This window comes from Ailuropoda melanoleuca, chromosome 7 (genome assembly GCF_002007445.2).
Source record: "Ailuropoda melanoleuca isolate Jingjing chromosome 7, ASM200744v2, whole genome shotgun sequence".
Classification (NCBI taxonomy): domain Eukaryota; kingdom Metazoa; phylum Chordata; class Mammalia; order Carnivora; family Ursidae; genus Ailuropoda; species Ailuropoda melanoleuca.
In genome coordinates, this window is record NC_048224.1 from 128,594,642 (window position 1) to 128,616,853 (window position 22,212).

The 22,212-nt window shown below is 55.3% G+C and overlaps 1 protein-coding gene across 1 annotated transcript in view; it reads left to right on the plus strand.

Annotated features, from left to right (window-relative positions):
• Window positions 1-20,549, plus strand: part of FARP1 (FERM, ARH/RhoGEF and pleckstrin domain protein 1) — a 212,169-nt gene extending 191,620 nt beyond the window's left edge. Inside the window, exons 17-26 of the mRNA XM_034663810.1 lie at window positions 3,534-3,771; window positions 5,924-6,054; window positions 10,890-10,958; window positions 11,157-11,246; window positions 11,883-11,965; window positions 12,042-12,154; window positions 13,377-13,543; window positions 17,034-17,141; window positions 17,458-17,609; window positions 19,053-20,549. Of these exons, the coding sequence (XP_034519701.1) occupies window positions 3,534-3,771; window positions 5,924-6,054; window positions 10,890-10,958; window positions 11,157-11,246; window positions 11,883-11,965; window positions 12,042-12,154; window positions 13,377-13,543; window positions 17,034-17,141; window positions 17,458-17,609; window positions 19,053-19,134 (1,233 nt within the window). The 3' untranslated portion in view covers window positions 19,135-20,549. The remainder of the gene's footprint in view (window positions 1-3,533; window positions 3,772-5,923; window positions 6,055-10,889; window positions 10,959-11,156; window positions 11,247-11,882; window positions 11,966-12,041; window positions 12,155-13,376; window positions 13,544-17,033; window positions 17,142-17,457; window positions 17,610-19,052) is intronic.
• Window positions 20,550-22,212: the final 1,663 nt, after the last annotated feature.

Sequence of the window (22,212 nt, forward strand, 5' to 3'; positions counted from 1 at the left end):
CAAGGACCCGCTGTATGAACCTGCCAGGGAGGGCTCCCGCCTCACTTACCTCTTCAAAGAGGCTTGGACTCCGCCATGGCCTCCGGGGACGCCAGTTGGAGACCCGCCAGCCCATTCCCTGCCCCCTTGGGGACAGTCCCCAGAGTTGATCTCTTTACCAGCTGTCCTTTGTCGCTCGCCCACAGAGAGCTGACAGGCATGGGCCTCCAGCCTCCTCTCTGTTCACCTCACACCTGAGACTTCCTAAAACATACTCGGTCTGTGCTCGTAGCCGTTCTCCCTGCTCAGTCTGGTGAGTTGGCATTTTTGTGTTGAGTCGGCTTCACCGGCTGCTGGCATGTGAGTTAGTGTGCGGATGCCATGAGCATTTATAGCCTGGAGCTCTGTGCAAGCAAAATAAAAATAGGTCAGGAGGTTCAGTCCGCCACTGGCAGCCTTTTTTAGAATTTGTTTGGGTTGCTTTTTCTTGCAGTGGTGATAGCTGGTTTTAAAGAACTTCTATGAAGTGTGAAGGGAAGGCAGCAGAAGGTTCTGGAGAAGTAGAAACCCAGGTTAGCACTTTTGTCCAGAATGCGTAGGGATCTGCAGCGTGCAGTGTCCTTCCTGGCCCCCCCAACACACAAACCCGTGTATTTACCTGCATTTGCAGAGCTCAGTGAGGGTGCCATTGTCAGCTTTGGCTGGACTGGTGGTTCCCGGGCCCTCCACTCATGACCATGACTGAGGCAGTTAGGCCAGGGGCTGCAGTCCCCGCCTGAAAGATACCCAAATCGTGATTTCCGGCTCGTCGGAGAACTTCCACCCAGAAACGTCTGCCCAGGTACACAAAGGCACTTCACAATCACACGAATGCAGGAGCCTTTCATCCAGGCTGGGACCTTCACGCAAGCCCTCTGTCTCCTCGAGTGTCCAGCTCCTGACCCCCCTCCTTAAACTCCCACCACACGACTCCTCCTGGCTCTCAGTTTGCTCTCTGCTGCGTGACTCGACCTGCTCCCCAGTGCCTGCCCCCCTCCCAGCGAGCTGAGCCATCGGTCACGATCTGTAGTACAGGCAGCCGCGTCCCTCTGGTTGGGAGGATACAGTCCAAACCCAGAACGTGACGAAGAAAGCCTTCATATTCTAGCCTTGGATGATCTTTCCAGGCCCTCCCCCCGTCCTTCACGTTCCCTCTGCTCCAGTGGACCATGAACTCGCCTCTCCAGGCACTCGAGTTCTTGCAAGACTCCTGCCTTGGCTGGGTGCATGCCCGGGTTCATTTGCTCTTTTTTTTTTTTAAGTAACCTCTACTCCCAACATGGGGCTCCAGCTCGCAACCCCGAGAAAGCACGAGTTGCATGCTCTAGCAGCTGAGCCAGCCAGGTGCCCCTCATTTGCTCATTAATGCATGCAGGGAACAGGCATTTACTGAGCACCTACTGTGTGCATCAGGCCCCAAGGATATAGGAACATGACAGATGTGCTGTCTTAAAATCAAATAGGGGTCTGCACATGTGCACGCGCACGCACGCACACGCACAAGGGTGTGTGTGACTGGTAGAATCCAAACTCCAAACTGGACCACTGTCAGTCTCTTGGTGTTGACGTCATGCTGTAGTCAGGATGGTGAGGTTGGGGGGAGGCTGGGTGAAAGCCCTCCCTGACATCTCTTTGCAAGTTTCTATGAATCTGTGTATTTTTTTAAAGTAATCAACCCCAGCAGGGGAGCAGGAGAGCAGGGGACACCATGTGAGAAGGGCGACGGTGGACAAATGCAGCCTAAGTACAGGAGTCCCTAACTGGTGGAGGCTGGTGGTGTCAAGGGAGTTGCTGAGGCCGGCAGGGGTCCAAACGGGAGTGTCATGTGCAGAGGCTCTGAGTGCAACAGCCCGGCACGTTCAAGTTCGGGGTGGCCCTGCGATGATGGCAAGAAGCAAGATAGGAGGGGTAGGAGATTATATCACGGGCCCCGCGTGCCCTGCTGAGGACTCTGGAGGTTGTCCCAAGATGGGGGCAACTCTTGTCATGTTCCAGCCAAGAGGCTATGAGCTGAGCTCCATCAGCAGTTCCTGTCAGTGGCTTAGGTGTGGAGGGGTGAGGCGTGGAGGCAGAGGCCCCATGGAGACACGCCCACAGTGGCAGGTGGCGCAAGGCCAGACCAGGGCAATGACCGTGTGGAGAAAGACAGGAAAAGGTTTGATGTTTTTAGGAGGTAGAATTGGAAGGACTTGGTAAAGGATTCAAAAAATGGGGGAATCTGGAATGTTCTCTTGGTTTTCCTGTCCTAAGCCGGGGTGGCGGCCCCCGTCCTGAGGCTAGAGAATCTCAGGGTGGCCCGGCCAAGGCAGGCAGTGGGCCTCCCATCCAGACCTGCCGCGTCTCAGGCTCTTCAGGAAGCCTTTGTGGGGCGTGGCGAGCAGCGCACGGAGAGCAAGCCCGCCCCTGGGAGCACAACTGCTGTTCTCTCGTTTTGGACATCCTTGTGCCCATCTTACTATCTTTTTTATCTGTCTGGAAACGTCCTTCCCTTGTGATTCTTCCCCACCTGCCCTGGAGAATGAATTCCTCTGTTAATGCTTTATTCTCCAACTCTGTACCCTCGCCAGTCTCCACCATGAGCTATGACAGCACGTGCTAAAGATGGTCAAGCAGACTTTATTCAGGACTGTTGTGACTGGGATAGAGTCCCCTGCAGTGGGGTTTTCAGTGGGGAAGAGACTGGGCTCAACTCTGAAGACAGCTCGGGGAAGTGGGGATCTCTAGCCAAGGGGCAGCGTGGGGGTCAGAGGATGGGAACGTAAGCAGAGGAAACATCGGGTAAGTCGGGTTCTGGCTGAACCAACACGACAGCCTTCTTTGCTGAAGATGGGGTGATCTGATACCACTTGGGGATGATGAGAGATGAGGAACCCAATGTCAAGGGTGACCCGACATCCAGGGTGTGGGGGGTTCTATTTAGGCTGACTTAGCAGGGTTTTTGCTAAAACTGGCTTTCAGTGAGGAAGCTCACAGGTCAAGGAGAAGGCTCAGGAGCCTGAAGAAAGGTTGGTCAAGCGAAGCATCTCTGTCGGACCCCAGTAGAGGAGGGTCCGTGTCTAATTGTCACGCAGCTCCCTAGGATCGAGCCGAGCAGGTGGCGAGTGGAAGATACTCATTATTGATAAGCGAAAGGGGTGAGTTCCACAGAAATGCACGGTGGTAACTGTATGACATTTATTGAATGGGCCCTGGTCTCTTTGTCATCTGGTGACATTTAGAAGAAAACCACAGGCCCCCTGAAGGAGCTCCTGTTTGTTTATTCCCCTCCTTTTCGCCAGTCTCACCTCTAAGGTAACATACACATCTACTCCAAAATCCCTAAGTATGTTCAGCCGCGTCACGCTTTAATAGAGTTTTTCCTTTCGTCCCGGGAACCTCACTGAAATCAGGAAGTACGTAGCGAAATGGGGACAATGAGAAAGAGAACGAAATGAAGCCACGCAAGCCGAGGCGATCTTCGTTTCGGGCGTCAGGCTGGGTGGGACGCATGCGCACCTGTCTCTCGCCCCCACCAGCAACTGGCGGCTCACCTGTGGAAGCACAGCGAAGCCCTGGAGGCGCTGGAGACGGGCATCAGGAGCTCGCGGCGGCTGGAGACCGTGTGCCGGGACTTCGAGCTGCAGAAGGTCTGCTACCTGCCGCTCAACACCTTCCTCCTGCGCCCGCTGCACCGGCTCATGCACTACAAGCAGGTCCTGGAGCGGCTGTGCAAGCACCACCCGCCGCACCACGCCGACTTCAGGGACTGCCGCGGTGAGCCGGCGGGGTGCGGGGGGTGGAGACAGGACACTGCCGGCCGGGCTTTCGTGGTCCCGCCTTCCCTTACCCTGGTCTTTCCGTAAAGGACGTGGCCATGGGCCTTAGGACCCCCCTTCTCCTTTGATCCTGGCTGGTTTGCTGCACTTAGAGTCCGCCCCCTCCAGGCAGCATCCCTCCACCGCACTCCCTCCTTGGACTCCACCAAGTTCTACTGCTGCTTGCGGCCGGGCCTTTCTGAGGTGCTGGTCACCGTCAGAAGCACCTCACCTGTGTTGACTCCTAGTACTCATGACCGGCCTACAAGGGGGTGGCCGTTTTACATATAGGGGCTGCTGAGACCGGGAGGTTAAGGAACATGCCCAGAGTCACACAGCTGGAAAGCAAATGACGTGGGGCCTAAACGCAGACCTCGTGTTCTTGACCATCCTCTCCTGTCAGGATGACATTACTCCCTGTCGCTGGCCCAGCGCTGGGCCAGGTACTGTGCCAGGTATCTTAGGAATACTGACGCCTTTACTCCTTTCACAACCGACAACAACAACAAGTACTGTTACCCCATTTTATAGATGAGATATGTGGGCCACTGGTGACTCTCTCCTAAAGTATTATGAACACCTCCCATCTGTGTCCTCTTTTTGTAAATGTACCTCTTACGCTTTTGCTTAAAACCTGGGTGACACCTGGTTCCCTCAGGCTACAGTCAGAACTCCGTGCTCTGGCCCCTGGCCAGGCTCTCATACACCAGAGAGGCATTGAGCACCTGCGTGTAGTAGGCATACAAGAGAGAAGGACTCCGATGTGGCCCCATGCACAGGGCCAGCTAGTGGGCACAGAGGGCAGGACATCCAGGCAGTGCCTGACCTGTGACCTGACCCAGCTTTCGGGGTTCAGGGGGAGCTTTCTGAGGGAAAGATTATTTCAAGTTTAGATCTAACATATAAAATATAGGAGTTTTCCTGGATAGAGTTGGGAACAGCACGTACAGAGGTCCACAGGGGACAGAGACTATGGAACATTCCGGAAAGTAAAAATTCTGTGTAGAACACAGAGGGATAGCAGCAGAAACGAGACTGGCCAAGTAAGCAGAGACCAGATCCCGTGGGGCCTCATGAACCCCACAAGACGGCAAAGAAGAGCAAAGGAAAGACAGGGAGGGTTTTAAGGAGGGAAATGGGGATGTGGGGCTTGTTGGAGAAGAATCAATCCCTTGGTATCTAGGATATGTAGACAAATCTCACAGGCTATTTTTTAATTTTTTTTAAGATTTATTTGAGAGGGTGTGCGTGAGCAGAGGGAGGGGCACAGGGAGAGGGACAAGCAGACTCCCCACCGAGCCGGTACGGGGCTCGATCCCACCACCCTGAGATCACCACCTGAGCCAAAACCAAAAGTCAGACACTTAATCATCCGTGCCACCCAGGCGCCCCAGCTGGCAAGTATTTCCAGACGAAACTACCTAATGCTCGGCTCCTGTGGATTTACAGAAGCTAAAACTCAGACCAGTTGGGCGTCCGCTCCTTTGCCATCTCGGGTTCGTACCTGTGTGAGGGAGATGTGCCCATGCTGCAAAAGACAGCTGCTTTTGTGGTTATTCTCTGCAGTCATCTTGGTAACCGTGTAATTGCTGCAGAAGGAAGAACTGGGGGGGGGGGTGCTGGAATGTCAGGTTCCCCAAAGTGTCGCACTGTCAGTGAGACTCGCTCCCAGAAGGATCCCTCCTTTGCCCCAGATTTTTTTGTGGCCCCCCTGGACTCTATTCTTTCCAGGTAACAGGAAAGCCCTGGCGACAAAAATTCCAGGTCCTCTCCTGCTTATCTCCCTACCGCTTGCCCCCCCCCCCCACCGTGCCAAGTGATTCCAACCAAAGGACAGCGGTCCACCCTGTAGCTACAAAGGGGCCATTTACATTTTCAAAATGCATTTGGGAAACTCAAGTAAAGCAAATAAAAACGTAATGCAAATTTTTATTTGTGAGAAATGTTTATTAGGAATAGCAGTGTTTTCCCCCAGGAGGACGGCGTCCAACTTAGTTCAGCTACTGGGGGCTGTTACCCTGGAGGGCTGATACCGGGGCGGCGGGGGGGACACCCGGGTCTGCCACTCGTGCCACTCATGCCGCGGTTTCTGTGTCCGTTCGCTTCGTCAGCTGCCCTGGCAGAGATTACGGAGATGGTAGCACAACTTCACGGTACGATGATCAAGATGGAGAATTTCCAGAAGCTGCACGAACTCAAGAAAGACTTGATTGGCATCGACAATCTCGTGATTCCGGGAAGGGTAAGCAGCTGCTCGAGGCAAAGCCAGGAAGGCCATGTTTAAGTGACTTAAATTGGAACCTTTTGAACACGGCCTCTTGTTCTTGCTGCGAGGCAACTGGCAGGCCCCTTGACCATGACAGTGTCACTCAAAAATTGTGTGTCAGGAGGAGATAAAGCAAGCCTTTGGCCTCCTGTTCTACTTTTTTTTCCCCTTACCGGTTGATTGGCTAATTTACTTTCTTCCTACCAAATTCTGAGAGGATCTGAGATAGCTTATTTTAGTTTTTAAAAGTTAGGTAAATGGAAATGGAAGCCAAGGGAAAACTTTTTTTTTTTTTTGACACCTGGGTAAAATGATACAAAACACAGGAAAATTAGTACCCAAAAGCACGTAAATTCCCATGTGAGGATGAAAAGAATTTTTTTAAAAGATGCAATTTTCTGTGCATAATATAATTTTAATTCAGAATTAAAGTAAGGTTTTAGCCAGAACGTGATTCTAGGAGAGATGAGCGTTCATGTAAGCTGTTACCTCCACCCACCCTGCCTCTCACGAAACGTAGGTCACTCACGATGAAGCAGGGCCTCGCTGCGCGCACACGCTTGTTCCAGGCCAGGGGGGCGCGAAAACCCGGGGCAGCCTGCCTGCTTTCAGTTCTTTTCCTAGGAAGCGATCATTACCCAGGGATCAAAGATATTAGGTGGTACAACTCACCAACTCTGTCCACGGGATCTTTATCCCTAGAGCTGCCCCATTTCAAAGCAGACGTCACCCAGACTCCAAAGAAAATTTTGGCGCCTTTGGTCTGCTGCACATCTGCCTTAATCATCATCATCTTTTTTTTTTTCTTAAGATTTATTTGAGAGAGAGCGCGCGCACGCACACACGCACGTACCCGTGAGCCGGGGGGAGGGGCAGAGGCAGAGAGAATCTCAAGCAGACTCCGCGCTGAGCGCGTAGAGCCCGACACAGGGCTCGGTCTCACGACCCTGAGATCACGACCTGTGCCGCCCAGCCCTGTATCTGCCTGATCTTCAGACGGGTGCTGTGTCCGGCAGTCCAGGGGCTTTCCATCTTGTCTGCCAGGCAGCTGCCCCAGAAACTTTACGTCTGTGGTGGAGGGAAGACGAGAGAACCTCCCCATGTATTTGGGTCTTTCCGACAGGGAGCCTAGTTACAAGACCGGAAAACTAGTCGTGAGAGATTGTCAGAAGAGGTGTATGTGGTGGTGTATGCGGGGTAGAAATGAAGGTTGGGGCTTGCTTCAGCTCTGCCTGTGAGAACATTCTGCTGGGCCTCAGCATGTAAGAACCACGTTTACCCATCCACACAGAAGACGTAGTAAAGGCCAGTGGAATCCATGTGATTTTCTCCTAACTTTGGATGTTCTAAAATACGTAGCCTATTCTCCCTGGCAAACAGACCACCTATAAAGAATTTTTTGGCCCCACATCGGACTCACTGCTCCGTGGGGAGTTGGCTTCTCCCTCTACCCTTCCCCCTCACACCCTGCTTGTGCTGTCTCTCTCTCAAATAAATAAAATCTTTAACAAAATTTTTTTTTTTTTAATTTTGAGGGAAGGTCCCCATGGTGCTGCTATAAAAAGAGAAGCGAATTGAAGCAGGAGGCCCCAGGCTCAGGTCCTAGCTCGCCCAGAGCTGGGCGTTTCAACCAAACAGAATGTTCCTTCCTTTCCGTAACATGGGCATCCTATGCTCTAAGGATCAAATGAGATTTAATGTGTAAAAATAACACAACAAATGTGACTTATTTTCTCCTTCCCCCACCTCTAGTTATGTGAAGAGATTAAGTCTCTACTTACTGTAAGGGCAGTGAGTCACAGCCTAGCATCGTGGAAGGCATTTAGCTAAATATGGGTTCTGTCACTCACTGATCTTGGGCAGGTTCTAAATCATTTTGCTCCTTAGTTTCTTTATCGGAAAAATGGGGATAAATATTGAATGTACAGTCTACCATACGGTGCTAATATAAGCACCCAGCTGATGTCAGGCACATACCAGGTGCTTATTATGACTTATAAAGGTGAAGCTGGAACTGGGGTGCTGCAAGTCAACCCTGAATGAAATGGTAAGGAGGGAATCAGAGGCCCTCCGGGGAACAAGTTCTAAGATGGGGTCTTCCATGTACCAGGGCTAACCGATTACCATTAATTAAACTATCAGGTAAGCTCATGGGTGGGAAGAAAGCCCTGATTTGTCTGTAGGTGGAATTTTAAGTATTGAGATTTAAAGGGGGAGCAGATAATTTTAGAGACGCCCCCTGGGCTACTGCAGTGCAGTTCCTAGCTGGGTGCAGTCCTGCTCCCCTTCCTGAGGGGGTCAGTCTGAGACGGTATCACATCCCAGAGGGCAGGATTTCCCCCCCGAAGCATTAAGGCCACAGCACACCGGCCCGAGGCAGCCCCCCTGACGGTGTTCACCCCAAGGACCGTGTGCCTGAGGGACAGCTCTTCCTGGGCTGGCCTTCCTGCTGGAGGAGCACATTCAGAAAGGAAGCCGGGACTGGAGGGGGGTGAGGTTCGTTTGGTTAAAACTCAGAGGCATGGACTGGATTTCCCTCCAGAAGGAAGCAGCTGGCTCTTAAGGATATTTGGGGCCTTTCCCCAGCCCTGCACTCCGCCCTTCTGTAGTTTAAAAAGAACAATTCTAGACACATTTTCCATCCCCAGCCTCAGACATTGGTATCTGAGTCCACAACCCTTCTGCTCCCCGCCACTGAAGCCCCCCCAGAACACAGGTGGGGCTCCCCTGTCTTCCTGCAGTGCGTGTCCCAGGGCACCTCGTCACCCACACAGAAAACTGTCAGGCTCCCTCAGATCTGTTAGAAAACATACGTGTTCCGACTGTGCAAGGTGTGAGCAGCAAGTTCGAGTCCCGGTCCCATCCTCGGCTGCCTGGCCGTGGTGCCCTCCAGACATTTCCTCGGATCGCATTGTTGATGTCGATAGGATCCGTCCTGAGTTCCTGCAAGGATTTATTATATGTTCCTCTGTTGGTCCCCAAAACACAGCAGTGAAGCTGCCGGCAGACGCGGTCTTTGATCCACATTTCATGAAAAAAACAGAGTTGAGTCAGGTTGTGCAGAAGTCTACAGAACCAAAATGAGTTGGTGGAGTCCTTGGCTCAGTAGCTGTCGTGAGCACAAAAAAATCTTGTGGCGGGTGTTCTAGAAGTCTGTTGATACGCAGCAAACTACTCCAACATGTAGTGGCTGAAAACAACTTTTCAGGATAGGTCATGGTTTTGCGAGTCAGGAATTGGGCAGGATTTAGCCAGGTGATTCTTCTCCCTGTGCACTGACAGGGGTCCCAGAAGGACTGGTCTGGAGGGTCCGGGGCTGACACCTGGCAGGGACATCTGGAGGCTCAGCTGGCACTGTGCCCCACAGAGCCCATGCGAAGCCGGCTGACCCTGGGTTCGGGGTAGTCTTAATGCTGTGTGCCGCTCAGGGTTCCAAGAGCAAGTGTTCCCAGGGACAAAGCAGAGGCTACGTGTGGCCTTATGACCTAGTCTTGGAAGTCATGTAGCATCAGGTCCACACACTGTTGGTCAAACCAGTCACCAGCCCACCCACATCCAGGGGAAGCAGAGACCCCGCCTCTATGGGAGGAATGTGAAAACGTTCATGAACTTACAGCATGTTTTAGAAGCAGCACAATGGAGAACAGTTTGGTGATTCCTTAATAAGAACTTCCATATGACCCAGAAATTCCACTCCTCAGTATATACCCGGAAGAACTGAAAACAGGTGTTCAAACAAGTTTGTTTTAAGAAATATATGGGACAGCACTTCTTTTTTTTTTTTTTTTTTAAGATTTTATTTATTTTTGAGAGAGACAGCATGAGCAGGGGGGAGAGGCAGAGGGCGAGGGAGAAGCAGGCTCCCCGCTGAGCAGGGAGCCCAATGCAGGACTCGATCCCAGGACCATGAGATCATGACCTGAGCTGAAGGCAGACGGTTACCCAGGTGCCCCCTCAAACAAAAACTTGAACGTGAATGTCCATAGCAACACTGTCCATAGTAGCCAATAAGGGGAAAAAACCCCAAGTGTCCATCAGGTGAGTGGATAAACACAGTATGGTGTATCCATACCATGAAATAGCCCCGGGAAGGAAGGGGGCTCTGATACATACCCCAGTGTGGATGAAACTTGAAAACATGCCGAGTGGGTGAAGCCAGACACAAAAGGTCACGTGTGACAAGATTCAAATTATAGGAAGTATCCAGAATGGGCAAATCCATAAAGAAAAAAAGCAGATTGGTGGGAGCCGGGTGCTAGGGAAAGGGGGAAGTGGGGAGGATTTCCTTTTGGGTAATGAACATTTCCAGACCTAGGTAGTAGCAATGCATACACTCTGAATGCACTAAAGGTCACAAATGGTCATTTTTATGTGTATTTTACCACAATTTTCAAAAAATGATCGTTTTGTGGGGTTTGGGTTTTTTGGGTTTTTTTTGTTTGTTTTTAAGATTCCCCTCCCTCAGCACCCAGGCACGGCTTATCTGTCCTCCCCTCTGGCTTATCTGTCTTCCCAGTGCCCTGCTGCCACTCCGCATGTGGCCAGGCCCCTGCCACCTTCCTTGCAGCGGGAAGCCCGCCGGGCCCAGGGATTGAGCGCAGAGCCTCTGAGCGCTGGTTTCTCTGCAAGCGGAGCTAACTGGAGTTCCTGCCTTGTGGGTTCCTGGGAGGGACAGCAGCCTTCAGTAGACAGTCACAATGATCGCCATGGTTCTGGCCGTGAAAGGGAGCGTGGCATGAGGCCGCCGGCATGTCCCCGCTGACGCGGCTTGCACGCTCCCTGCCAACCCTCAGGGTCTGTTTGCTCTGCAGGAGTTCATCCGCCTGGGCAGTCTCAGCAAGCTCTCCGGCAAGGGGCTCCAGCAGCGTATGTTTTTCCTGGTAAGTGGCAAGAGCTGTCGGTCTTCACGGGGATGGGGGATCCCACGGGGTCACAGGGTGGGGCCCGGGCCACCTGGAAGGCAGGAGGAGTAGCTGCGATCAGCGAGCTGCCATGCAAGATTCTGAGAACATACTGTCCGCACCTGCTGTCTCACTGGAGCCCGTCCGTCTCACCCACGCTTGTCTTTGCTCCTCCAGTTCAATGACGTCTTGCTGTACACGAGCAGGGGGCTGACGGCCTCGAATCAGTTTAAAGTCCACGGACAGCTCCCGCTGTACGGCATGACCGTGAGTATGCGCCATGGGCACACGATCGGGGCCCTCCCTGCGCGCTGCCTATAGGCAGCACGTCAAGCTAAAGGGAGCGGGAGTCCGCGACCTGAGGAAGGAAAAGGAGGGTCGTAACCAGGCACCCTGGGGCCTGTTCGGGCTCCCCAAAAGGGGCTCAGGACACGGCTCCTCCTGCACGTGAGACGTACAGGTAACTTCTTTCTAGAATCAAGTGAGGAAGCAAGCTGACGTGGCCATGAGGTATGCGTTTGCCTCTCACTGCCCCTTGGGGGGCCCCAGGGTGAAAGACAGTCCTCACCATCCACATGGAGCGGTGGAGCCCACCCCTAGAGCGGGGGCTACCTGTCCGTCCCCAGAGATGCGCCAGTGGGACGGTCTCCACGATGGCAGCCAGGATGCCAGTCTGCACGGGCTGATTCCCCGGCTTAGACCCCCACTCTCTTCAGTCACCGGAGAGAGGGAAGTTTACGGGCTCTGCCAAAAAGCAACTCCGTGCATTTGGACCTTCCTTTCAGCCTTCCGTGATTTTACTGATGTGCTTCCTCTGAGCCGTAGGCAGTGTAGTGAACTTTTGAAAATGCCGCGTATCCCACTTGCCTCTTGGCAGTAACGTTACGCACGCTCGTCCCACAGATCGAGGAAAGCGAAGACGAGTGGGGCGTGCCCCACTGCCTAACCCTCCGAGGCCAGCGGCAGTCCATCGTCGTGGCGGCCAGGTAACCGGACACCCGACCTCTCCCCTGTCCACCCTTTGCCCTGCTGTGGTCTGAAATCCTGCCGTTGTCTCTTCAGCTCCAGGTCCGAGATGGAAAAGTGGGTTGAGGATATCCAGATGGCCATCGATTTGGCAGAGAAAAGCAGTGGCCCCACCCCCGAGTTCCTGGCCAGCAGCCCCCCTGACAACAGTAAGTTGGGGGGGAGCTCTCCTGGTGCCACACGGGCACGTCGCCTCCAGGAGCTAGCCGTGGCAGGTGGGACAGCTCTGGATCATGGAGGGGGGACATCCTGTTGCATTTAAAAATCACCAGGTGGGCCCCTTCTCTGTGATTGACATTTCTGTTTTTTTTTATTTCTAATTTTTATTACGTATGTACAAAATCATGTAATTAGAAGTTCATAAAATAGAAAAAGAGAAGTCCCTCTAATGCAAGTACTTTAACATAGCTGCTGTTATCAATTTGACATGTCCTTCTATTTTTTTCCTATACATGTTTTTTTTTTCATATTTTTATTTAAATTCGAGTTAACGTACAGTGCAGCACTGGCTTTAGGAGTAGAGGTCAGTGGCTCGGCAGTTGTATACAACACCCAGTGCTCATCACAGGTGCCCTCCTGAACACCCATCCCCCGTCTAGCCCATCCCCCACCCACCTCCCTCCATCCACCCTGTTTGTCGTCTGTAGTTGNCATCCCCCCTGTTTGTCGTCTGTAGTTGAGAGTCTCCTATGGTTTGTCCCCCTTTCCCCCCCCCGCCATGTTCATCTGTTTTGTTCCTTAAATTCCACGTATGAGTGAAATCATATGGTATTTGTCTTTGACTTCTTTCACTTAGCCTCATACCCCCTAGGTTCATCCACGTCTTTGCAAATGGAAAGATTTCGCCCTTTCTGATGGCTGAGTGATATTCCGTTGTCTAGACATACCACCTCTTTGTCCATTCATCGGTCACTAGACATCTGGGCTCTTTCCATAGTTTGGCTATGTTGATAGACATATGTGTTTAATAAAACTAAAAATGAAGGAACCTCCACTCCCTGAAAGTAAAACACCCCCTAGAACAGTGTGAGGGAGCAGGGAGGTCATCTTTTCTGGGCCAGCATCGCCGCCTGTCACGTAGAGTGCCGGCAGTAGGGAGAGGAGCCCAGGCCGTCCGTGCTAGGCGAGCACCACAGGCCCTGGTGCCCAGGTGTGTTGGGGGCTCCCTGGCAGAAGGGCTGGTGGGACACCCCCCCCCGGGGTGGGACCCTGAATAGCAGATGGCTGCTAGCGTGACTTCCTGCTCGGGGGGTGCACGGGGCTCCCCAGGTGAGCGCCCCCGGCCATCCCGCCCCATTCAGCACCTGGGAGGGTCCGGGAAGGGTCCTTCTGGCAACGATCAGAAGCACCACCTTTTGTCACGTCCTGCAGAGTCCCCGGATGAGGCCGCGGTGGCCGACCAGGAGTCGGAGGATGACCTGAGCGCCTCGCGCACGTCGCTGGAGCGCCAGGCCCCCCACCGCGGCAACACCATGGTGCACGTGTGCTGGCACCGCAACACCAGCGTCTCCATGGTGGACTTCAGCGTCGCCGTAGAGGTACGGCCCCCCGCACGGCGGAGCATGGCCTGCGCGGGCGGAAGTCAGCTGCAGGTGGCGGGGGCGCCGTGTCTGGGTGCTGAGGGAGGCTGCGTGGGGGAAGCAGGGACAGCGGGGCCGTGTGGGCTGTAGCTCGCGGGTGAACTGTCGGGACCCGGCCACACAAGCGTGCTGGGGTCTCTGCCCGTGGGCGCCTTCCAGCAGAGGCGCTGGGCCAGCTTAAAACCCGAAACCCTATGAATCCCTAAATGGGCCTGGCCCAGAACACGTCATAGGAGACGGGGGAGCCAAGGATGGTGACGGGCTTGCTCCTGAGCCAGCAGTGCTGGGGACGTGCCAGGCAGCTCTTGATGGCGAGTCCGTAGGGTCTGGGATGGTTCTCTGGGCGTGACCATCACGGTTCCTCGGCGCTGTGTTTGCCAAGTTGCCCTGCTGCAGACAGTGGCCTAAAGCCCCACGAGCACCCATGTGCGGTGCAGGCCCGGGGTGACAGGTGCACCGCTTGGGTTCCCCTGGCGCCAGGCCTTCCTGGCGGCTGGCAGCGAGCGGCCCCTCTCCTCCGACTGCACAGGGACGGGCAGAGTCTGTCCCCCTGCCCAGCTCACTGTACTCGCGTCCTCCCTCCCTTTACTTTGGAGCTAGGGTTTCTCCCAGGCACAGGGCAGGGCGGGGATCTTTCCAGCACGGATGAGCAGGGAAGAACCGGCGACCGTCTGGTGGGCAGGGACCCCTGGGCACATCTCGTGTCCAGCTGGCCTGAGGAAACTGGAGGAGTGCGTCACTGGGGGAGAAGGGGCCTCTGCTGCACTCGATACCCAGCTTCCCGGCCCGTGGTTAGGACTGTCAAACATGGGAAGCTGGCAGGCTGGAAACCTTTGCCAGCCTGGAAGCATTAAGACCGCTCAACAAGCTAGCAACCCCTGAAGTCAGGTGGTCCTGGCAGCCCGGACATTGTAAGGCCAGCTCCTTCGAGGGGACAGATGTGTGTACGGAGCCGGTCAGCAAACCGGCCCGCGGGCACATCCCACTCGGCCTTGGCTGGTCACAGCCCGTGAGCTAAGAACAGGGTTTGGCGTTAATTGGCTACGACACGTATCTGACTTTGCCGCTTGGCCTGATGAGCCTCGACTGCACATTACCTGGTCTGCCCAGGAAGTTGGTCGGCCCCCGTAGGGTGGACCTCGAGCCCCCGGGTGTGAGGGTTTAAGGGGAATAACGCAGGTGAACTAAGCGTGGAATTGGCTCGTCTGTCCCTCTGCGAGTTCCCCCATCCTTGCCAGGTCCCCCTCGCCAGGCCCTTTGGTCCCACTGAGCGATGGGAGAGGGTGGCAGCTCCTTCCCTCCTGACTCCGCTGCTCCTGCTGGACTCCTGCAGGTGGAGAGGAGTATTGGGGATATTTGGGGAAGACGTGAAGAGGTGCTGAGTGCGACCCAAAGGTTGTGGGCAAGCCAGGAGCACCGGGGTCCACATTCGACGTGGGGGTCTGGCGCTGGGAGAGCCAGTGGAGCGTTCTCGTGTTCTGGATCGGAGTTGGCAGATGCTGGAGGCCTGGGGAGAGGGGGCAGTTGGGTCCCGGGGAGGACCAGGAGGGAAGGGACAGCACGGAGACAGATAATCACGGTAGGGTCTCTGACTCTCCTGGGCTGCCCTAACACCAGCTGCTTCACACAAGGGAAGCTCATCCCCTTGGGGTGCTAGAAGCTGAGGAAGGGCCCTCCCATGCCTCGTCCCCAGCTTCCGGTGTTTGCCACCATCCTTGGTGTCTCTTGACTTCTAGACACATCACCCCATCTCGGCCTCCATCCCCCTTGGTGTCCGCTTGTGTCTGTGTTTGTCTTGTAAGGACACTGGTTACTGCATGGGGCCACCCTACCCTACTAGGACTGCGTCTTAACTCTGACATCTGCAAAGACTCGATTTCCAAATAAGTCCCATCCACAGGCTTTGGACTGGAACAACTCGGGGGGTGGGGGATGCAATCCGATCCAGAATAAAGGCTGAGCAGCATGTGAGCCAGGACCGGGCAGAACAGAGGCCTTCCCTCCACTGGGGAGTCCAGGAGAGGCGGCTGGCGTGCGAGGGAGCGGGGGAATGGGGCGTCGGCTGGTTATGGGTCGAGGATGTTGACCTGTCCCGTAAGAGCAGCAGAGAACAACTGCTCCAGGTCAGACAGACCTAAGTCATCCCCCCGTGGGTTCAGCCTCTCGAGAAAAGAGGCGACAGGGCTTTGGCGCCATGTGACCTGAGAAGGGGACAGAAGTGTGGCTGAGCAAAGCCAACGGGAGTGGGAGTTTGCATGCAGCCGGTGACCCCGGAAGCTGCTAGCACGGGTGAGCAAGGAGAGAGCACTCCATTCCGAGTGTGAGCGTGGCGTGTCCAGGACGAGGAGGCAGCACAGGTTAGAACCGCCCGTGCACCTGCCCGGATCTGGGTCACAGCGTGCCCAGCGCACTGTGCGGGCTGCATGGAGAGGAAGCGCTTTCAGACTCTAGCTGGAGGGAGCGGGTTCCGCAGGAGAGCGTGCGCCCCTTCCTTCGGTGTGACTCAGAGTCCTGTCTGAGGCTCCCCCAATTCTGCTTGCTGCCCTCACCTGCTTGGCACTCGGTACCCCATTTTCTTGTCCCATTCGCCCGTGGGTGAGTGGCAGACGGTGATGGAGTAGGGGGATGGGACGCTCTGCCTGGAACTCCTGCCGTTGGCGGGGACCCACAGGTCTGTGGGGCTGTCTGCCTGCTGTGTTCTTTCAGCCCGAGGCACTGTTCGCTTCTGTCTGCTCATCAGACAGTGAGCAACTCCAGGACAGACACACTGAACCTTCTCTCCTCCTGGCACAGGGACCTAAGTTACGTAACTACCTTAAAGATGCTTGCTGGAAGAATAAAGCAGACTCGGGTATTTTTAATATAGTAATTTGCCCATTTGACCAAGTTGTGAGACTGTCCCCAGCATCCGTTTCCTGCTTTCAGTCTCCGTGGTAATGAGCGACCGGCTCTGCAGCCCTGACGGGCAGTCTGGTCCCCGCTGTGTCCTCCTGGGGAATGCCCCTCTGTTGGGCTCACTGTCCCGTTAGGGGGACGTCACAGGTGGAGGCCCAGGCCTGCGTTCCGGCCGACGCCACTAGATGGCGCGTGGGCCCCGACAGCCTGTCGTCTGGGGGTGATGGAAGCACCCAGCTCCCCCTGTAGGGGAAGATCCCTGCGCGAGGTGCAGCACTGCGGGCGGCCTGTGTGTCGTCTCTCCCTGGGACAGCAGGCACAGTGGACGAGGCATGATGTACTCCTACCTGGGACACCCCGATTAACAACTGAGGTCACCACGGGAGGGTGTCAGTTATCCTCTGATTGAACTCTTGTCCCTATCAGGCTCAGACAGTGGACCCACCCGGAGCACAGGCTGTCCCCCTAAGGCAGACGTAGGAAGCGTCCGGCGGGGCCCCAGCTAGAAGCCCCACCCGGAGTCCCCGGGGACACCGGTGTGCTTGTCTTGCAGAATCAGTTGTCGGGGAACTTGCTGAGGAAGTTCAAGAACAGCTCCGGCTGGCAGAAGCTGTGGGTGGTGTTCACGAACTTCTGCCTGTTCTTCTACAAGTCTCACCAGGTGCGTGCCGCACCCCGGGCAGCCAGCCGTTCAGAGGGGGGCGGCCTTCCTCCGGAGGGACGAAGAACCGGGCACTCCAGCTACCCGAGCCTGGAGAAGCCTCCAACCCCGAGACCCTCGTTTCTAAGTGGAGAGGGGAGCCCTGTGGCCTTGGAAAGGGCCACCGGCTGCTGGTTGAACACAGGAGGGGGGACCTGCCTGCGGGCTCGGGGCCCGTGCAGGCCTCACGGCCGGCCTGCGGGACGAGAGGCGGCAGCTAGCCACCCCCCCCCCACCCGGCCACCGCTCCAAAGCCCCCTTCTGTTGATTCCGCCAGGACAATCAGCCCCTGGCCAGCCTGCCGCTGCTCGGCTACTCCCTCACCCTTCCCTCCGAGGCCGAGGGCGTCCACAAGGACTTCGTGTTCAAGCTGCAGTTCAGGTCGCACGTGTACTATTTCAGGGCTGAAAGCGAGTACACATTTGACAGGTAACGACCCCTCCGCCCAGGGCTCCTCCAGAAAAAGGCTCCTCCTTTCTCCCCAGAGCGCGCAGTGGACGAGGCTCTGCGGGGAGCAGCTACTCACTGCCCCTCGGGGGCCTGGGCACTTCCAAAAGGTCCTTGAACTTTGGGGGAGGGGGGGAGGAAGGTGGTCCCCTCGGCCTGACACCTGTATCCACCTCCATTCTCCTAGAAACAAAGTCTTCCCTGGCTGAATAACGTCAGTTATTGACCTGTAAGCATCGAGTTAATGCTACACACGGTGCACTTTTTTTTTTTTTCATCTCTCACGTGTGTTTTTAGTGTCCGGAGTATTTAGAATGTGCCCGACTGTGCTAGGGCCGGAAGACCACCCGAGGACGGGAACATATCCTAGTGCTTCTCAGGGTTACCTTATTAGTAAGACTGTCTGCGTGCCAGAACGGGGCCCAGGAGCTGTAATCTTCAAAGTAAGATGGAAAGACCCAGACTATCACATTTGACCAATTCCAGACCATTCCTGAAATTTAAAATAGAAATTCTGGGCCCCCAGGCATTGGATCTTACAGCTGGTGTCACTGTTCAAGTACCCACGTGGGTGGACCAGACAGGGCCAGGGGTCCCCAGCCCCCTTAGGGAGAAACGGCTCTCCGGGCCATGCTGAGAGGACCGGAGCACGTTCCTCCACAACCCCCCCATCCAGTGAGCCCGCTAGTGGAAGGGGCAGCGGCACAGTGGTGGGAAACCAAGGTTCAAGCCTCCCCACACCACACTTCCTAAGTACACTGCTTGAAAAGTGAGCCCGGGGGGATCTTGTCACTGTGGCGGCAAGGACCGTTGAGCCTTGTAGTGACAAGATCCTAAAAAGACCAGTGATGAGAGAACTTCTCAAAAGCCCTACTCTCCGTTTCTCACCCTAGGCACTGCTGACATGGGAGACCGTTTAATTCTCTGGAGGGGTGGGGAGTCCGGGCCTGTGCATTAGAGGATGGAGATCCACACTCCCTCACTGGACACCCCAAAACACCTCCAGACCTTGTCCGCTGGCGTTTTTGACAGCAGCCAATGTACGGCAAATACTCAAACGTGGAAAACAGGCCGCAGGCCGACGGCCAGCCGAGACTGGGAGGCAGAGCGGGAGAGCAGGGGGCGGGCTGCTGCCTCGGTCCTAGGGCTTCTGCTGCTCCACAAAATGAGCGCCCAGGCCTGGGGTTCTCAAACTGTTCCTCAGACACACCTAGAGGAACCCGTAGCCTTGCTCCCATGCACTTGGGTACCAAGAGTGCGAGACCCTTCTGCTAAACTAGCACGTCACAAACCAGGCACCGGTCCGCCGTGCTGTGGTTTTGTAAGGAGTGAGGCGTGTTGAGTATCACGAAGCTGTTAGAAGAAAAAGTCCTGCGCAGGTTTAGAGAACGTGGCCCTTGACCCCGTTTTGTTTTCCGGTCTCAGGTGGATGGAGGTGATCCGCAGCGCGACCAGCTCCGCCTCCCGCGCCCACATCCTGAGTCACAAGGAGTCTCACGTGTATTGATGGCGATGGGCTCGGCGGGGGCTGCTTCCCCGGGAGACACTGCCCGTCCTCTGTATTAACGAAGCCCAGTAAAATTAACACCTGTCTGGAAAACTGAAACAGGTTTTCAGCAGCTGTCCTCTGTCTCCGCAAAACCGTTTTTAACTTGTCTTTCCGATCTGTTCCTTTGTCATCGGAACGGAACGGTGCTCCCGCCTCCGATGCTGGTGGCCCTGCGTCTGTCCTCCTCCTGGTGGGCTGCTTCTAGCTTGTGCCAGTATTAAAACCTTGTCGCTAAGAGGGTGCAAGATGACCATGTTTCTTCCCCAGCTGCACCTTCAAAGCAGTACGACCACATCCGTTCCACCAAAACACAGGGCAAGTGCTCTTCGTTTTCCTAAAAACAACTTACTTACTTTGATTTCTAGGCTGGTGCATTTTAAAAAATTTTCCAAGGTTTGTGATACGCATGGCACAGTCTTAAATGAGATCATTTTCAGATTTCGTTTTTTCAGTCTTTCTACTTTTATAATAATAGCAAGCTAGTGGGATCCGCTTCTTTGATTAACAGAAGGATTTGCAGCACACTACGTACGTTCTTGGGGTTTTGTGCTCCAGTGCAATGTTGTTCTTGGCACAAGCTGACCTAATTGTTTCCGTGATTCCTCTTTCCGAAGGGTAGCAGGGGTCCTCGGGGCAGAGCAGCAGAGCTCCAGCCCGAGGTCTGCGCTCTCCCTGTCCCAGGAGTGCCGTGTACGACGGATGACCGCAGCTGTGGTGTTTGCTGTCTTGTCTCACAAGCATGAGAACCTGTGTGTCTGTGGTCAGGGCCATTTGTGATACGTGACGTTACGGAGGGTCATTGTGAGCTTCCAGGGGCCACGGAAGCACCGTGACGCGAGGGGCGTGGCCCCCTGGCCCCCGTGCTCATACCTATATCCTGCAACTGTGGTTGGGAACTGCACATTCGGTAGTAGTATGTATTGTGCCTGTCTTCAAGAACATTCTTTTCTCCTGTTTATACTCATTCCCCCTCATCCCCCAAGCATGGGGTATCAACAGTATGACCTTGCACATCCTTGACAGTCAGACTACACAGGGAATGCGGCTCCAGGACCAGCTGGGCCCACTAGTCAAAACCCGTTTGCCTATTCTCTGTGGAGATCGGGTGGCTGCTATTCCCTAGTATTCTTAAACACTTTCTGACACAGTCCAGAGGGGGCGACCCAGCCACCCGGTGGCTCCCGGTGCCTGCACCCCAGCCGGCAAAGCCTGGACTGGTGTGCGTGGACGCGGCAGTGAACCCCTGGACGGGGAGCTCGAGATGTGTTCGTCGTCTGCCTTACAATGTGTACCGGATGGTTTTAAGTACTAACAAAAGGGAATAAAAATACCTCACGCCACAATCCAGCATATTGAAGTTTTAAGGCAAAAAATTATCAACCTTGTCTGGTCTTCATTTCCGTCTGATGCGGGCGGGTTGCAGGGACGGAGCTGCCCAGGGTGGGACGTGGCTGGTCCCTGGGGTGGGGAGCGAGCAAACTTAGCCACGGACGAGACGGCATGGCACTGGGGAGGCAGAAGCTTGCTGGGAGCCTGTCTGTGGCTATAAAAGGGCTAAAACCCAAGGGATGAAAGAAAAGACAGGGAGGGGGGCTCCCTTCCACGTCCTTTGTGAAAAGGGGCCCCTGAAGACCAGCTATGTCCCAGAGGCTTCTCCCACACCCCAGCAGCAGGACCGGCTCCCGGGTGAGCGTAGGGTGCAGCTGATGGGACAGAGGCAGTCTCGGGAAAATTCTCCCCTAGAAACCACCAGTCCCAGGATTCTCCAAGGCTTGGGGATGAGGTGGTCTAGTTCAGTGGCCCCGAGTGATCCCAAACCACTTTGGTGCTGGTGCTGCTCTATTCGCACCTCTGGGGTCCCCTGTGACTTCCAAGTGTAAATCACGTGGGCCATGTTGACCACTCCAAGCTGCCGGGAACATGGGGGGTTTCAGAGACACCCCGTGTCTCCGTCCATTTGGGCAACTGTATCAGAACTACCAGAAAAGTACATATCTCACAGTCCTGGAGGCAGGAAGCCACCAGATCAAGGTGCCAGCAGATTGTCTGGCGAGGGCCTTCCTGGTTCACAGTCCGCTGTCTTCTCGCTGGGTCCTCACAGGGTGGAAGGGAGGAGGGTCTGGGGGTCGGGGGGCTCTTAAAGAGTCACTAATCCCATCACGGGTACTCCGCTCTCCTGACCTCATCACCTCCCAATACCACCGCACTGGGGTTAGGATTTTAACATACACATGGGCCGGGGGGGGGGGGGCATTCAGCCTACTCCCTCTACGCTCACAAGACAGAACTACAGAAACGGGCTGGGAACGTACCGCCCCGCATGACCGTTCCCGTGCTGACGAACGCAGGACGCCCCGCTTACTGCCGTATTTGACAGCAGAAACCGAGAAGCCAAAAACAGCTTTCTAAGGAAACAGAAAAGGCTCATAAATGGACGTTTTGCCAGAAGGTACAAAATGCCGCATGAACCGCACAGACACCTCACGAGACTGACGACGACAAAGCTGCTGGATTCAGAAGGCGTGTGGTGTGCGGTTACATCGAGACAGGCGCGAGGCCAGCTCTGGGAGGCCAAGGCGGCCACCTCGCTTGCAGCCAGCCAGCCAGGACACAAGAAAGGCCATTTCTAGAAGGCATGAAGACCCAGCCAGACAGCCCCCTGCCTCCGTTTCCATGAGGTGGTACCTGTGCTCCCCGGAGGCGTGTGCCAGCCCGCGTGCAGTCTGAGCGGGTTAGCGGCAGCCGGGCGGGGGGCATCGGGGGGGCCTCCGAGTGCCAGCAAATCCCAGACGCCAGCCCCCCAGGTCTGGCTCCGCGGCAGAGCTTCCGTCGTGTGAGACAGGTTCCGCTGGCTCCGTACGGACGAGGCTACCCCATGGCCGGGACCCTGGCCGTTGAGAGGGCACACGTCCCATGTGCCCTCAGAAACCAAACCTCCGCCCGCATGTCTATGGAAGGCGGCAAGCCCGACGAGACGGGGGAAGAGATCCACTTCATACACCTGCTCAAGCCACTCCTTCCCCAGGAAGCTTCATC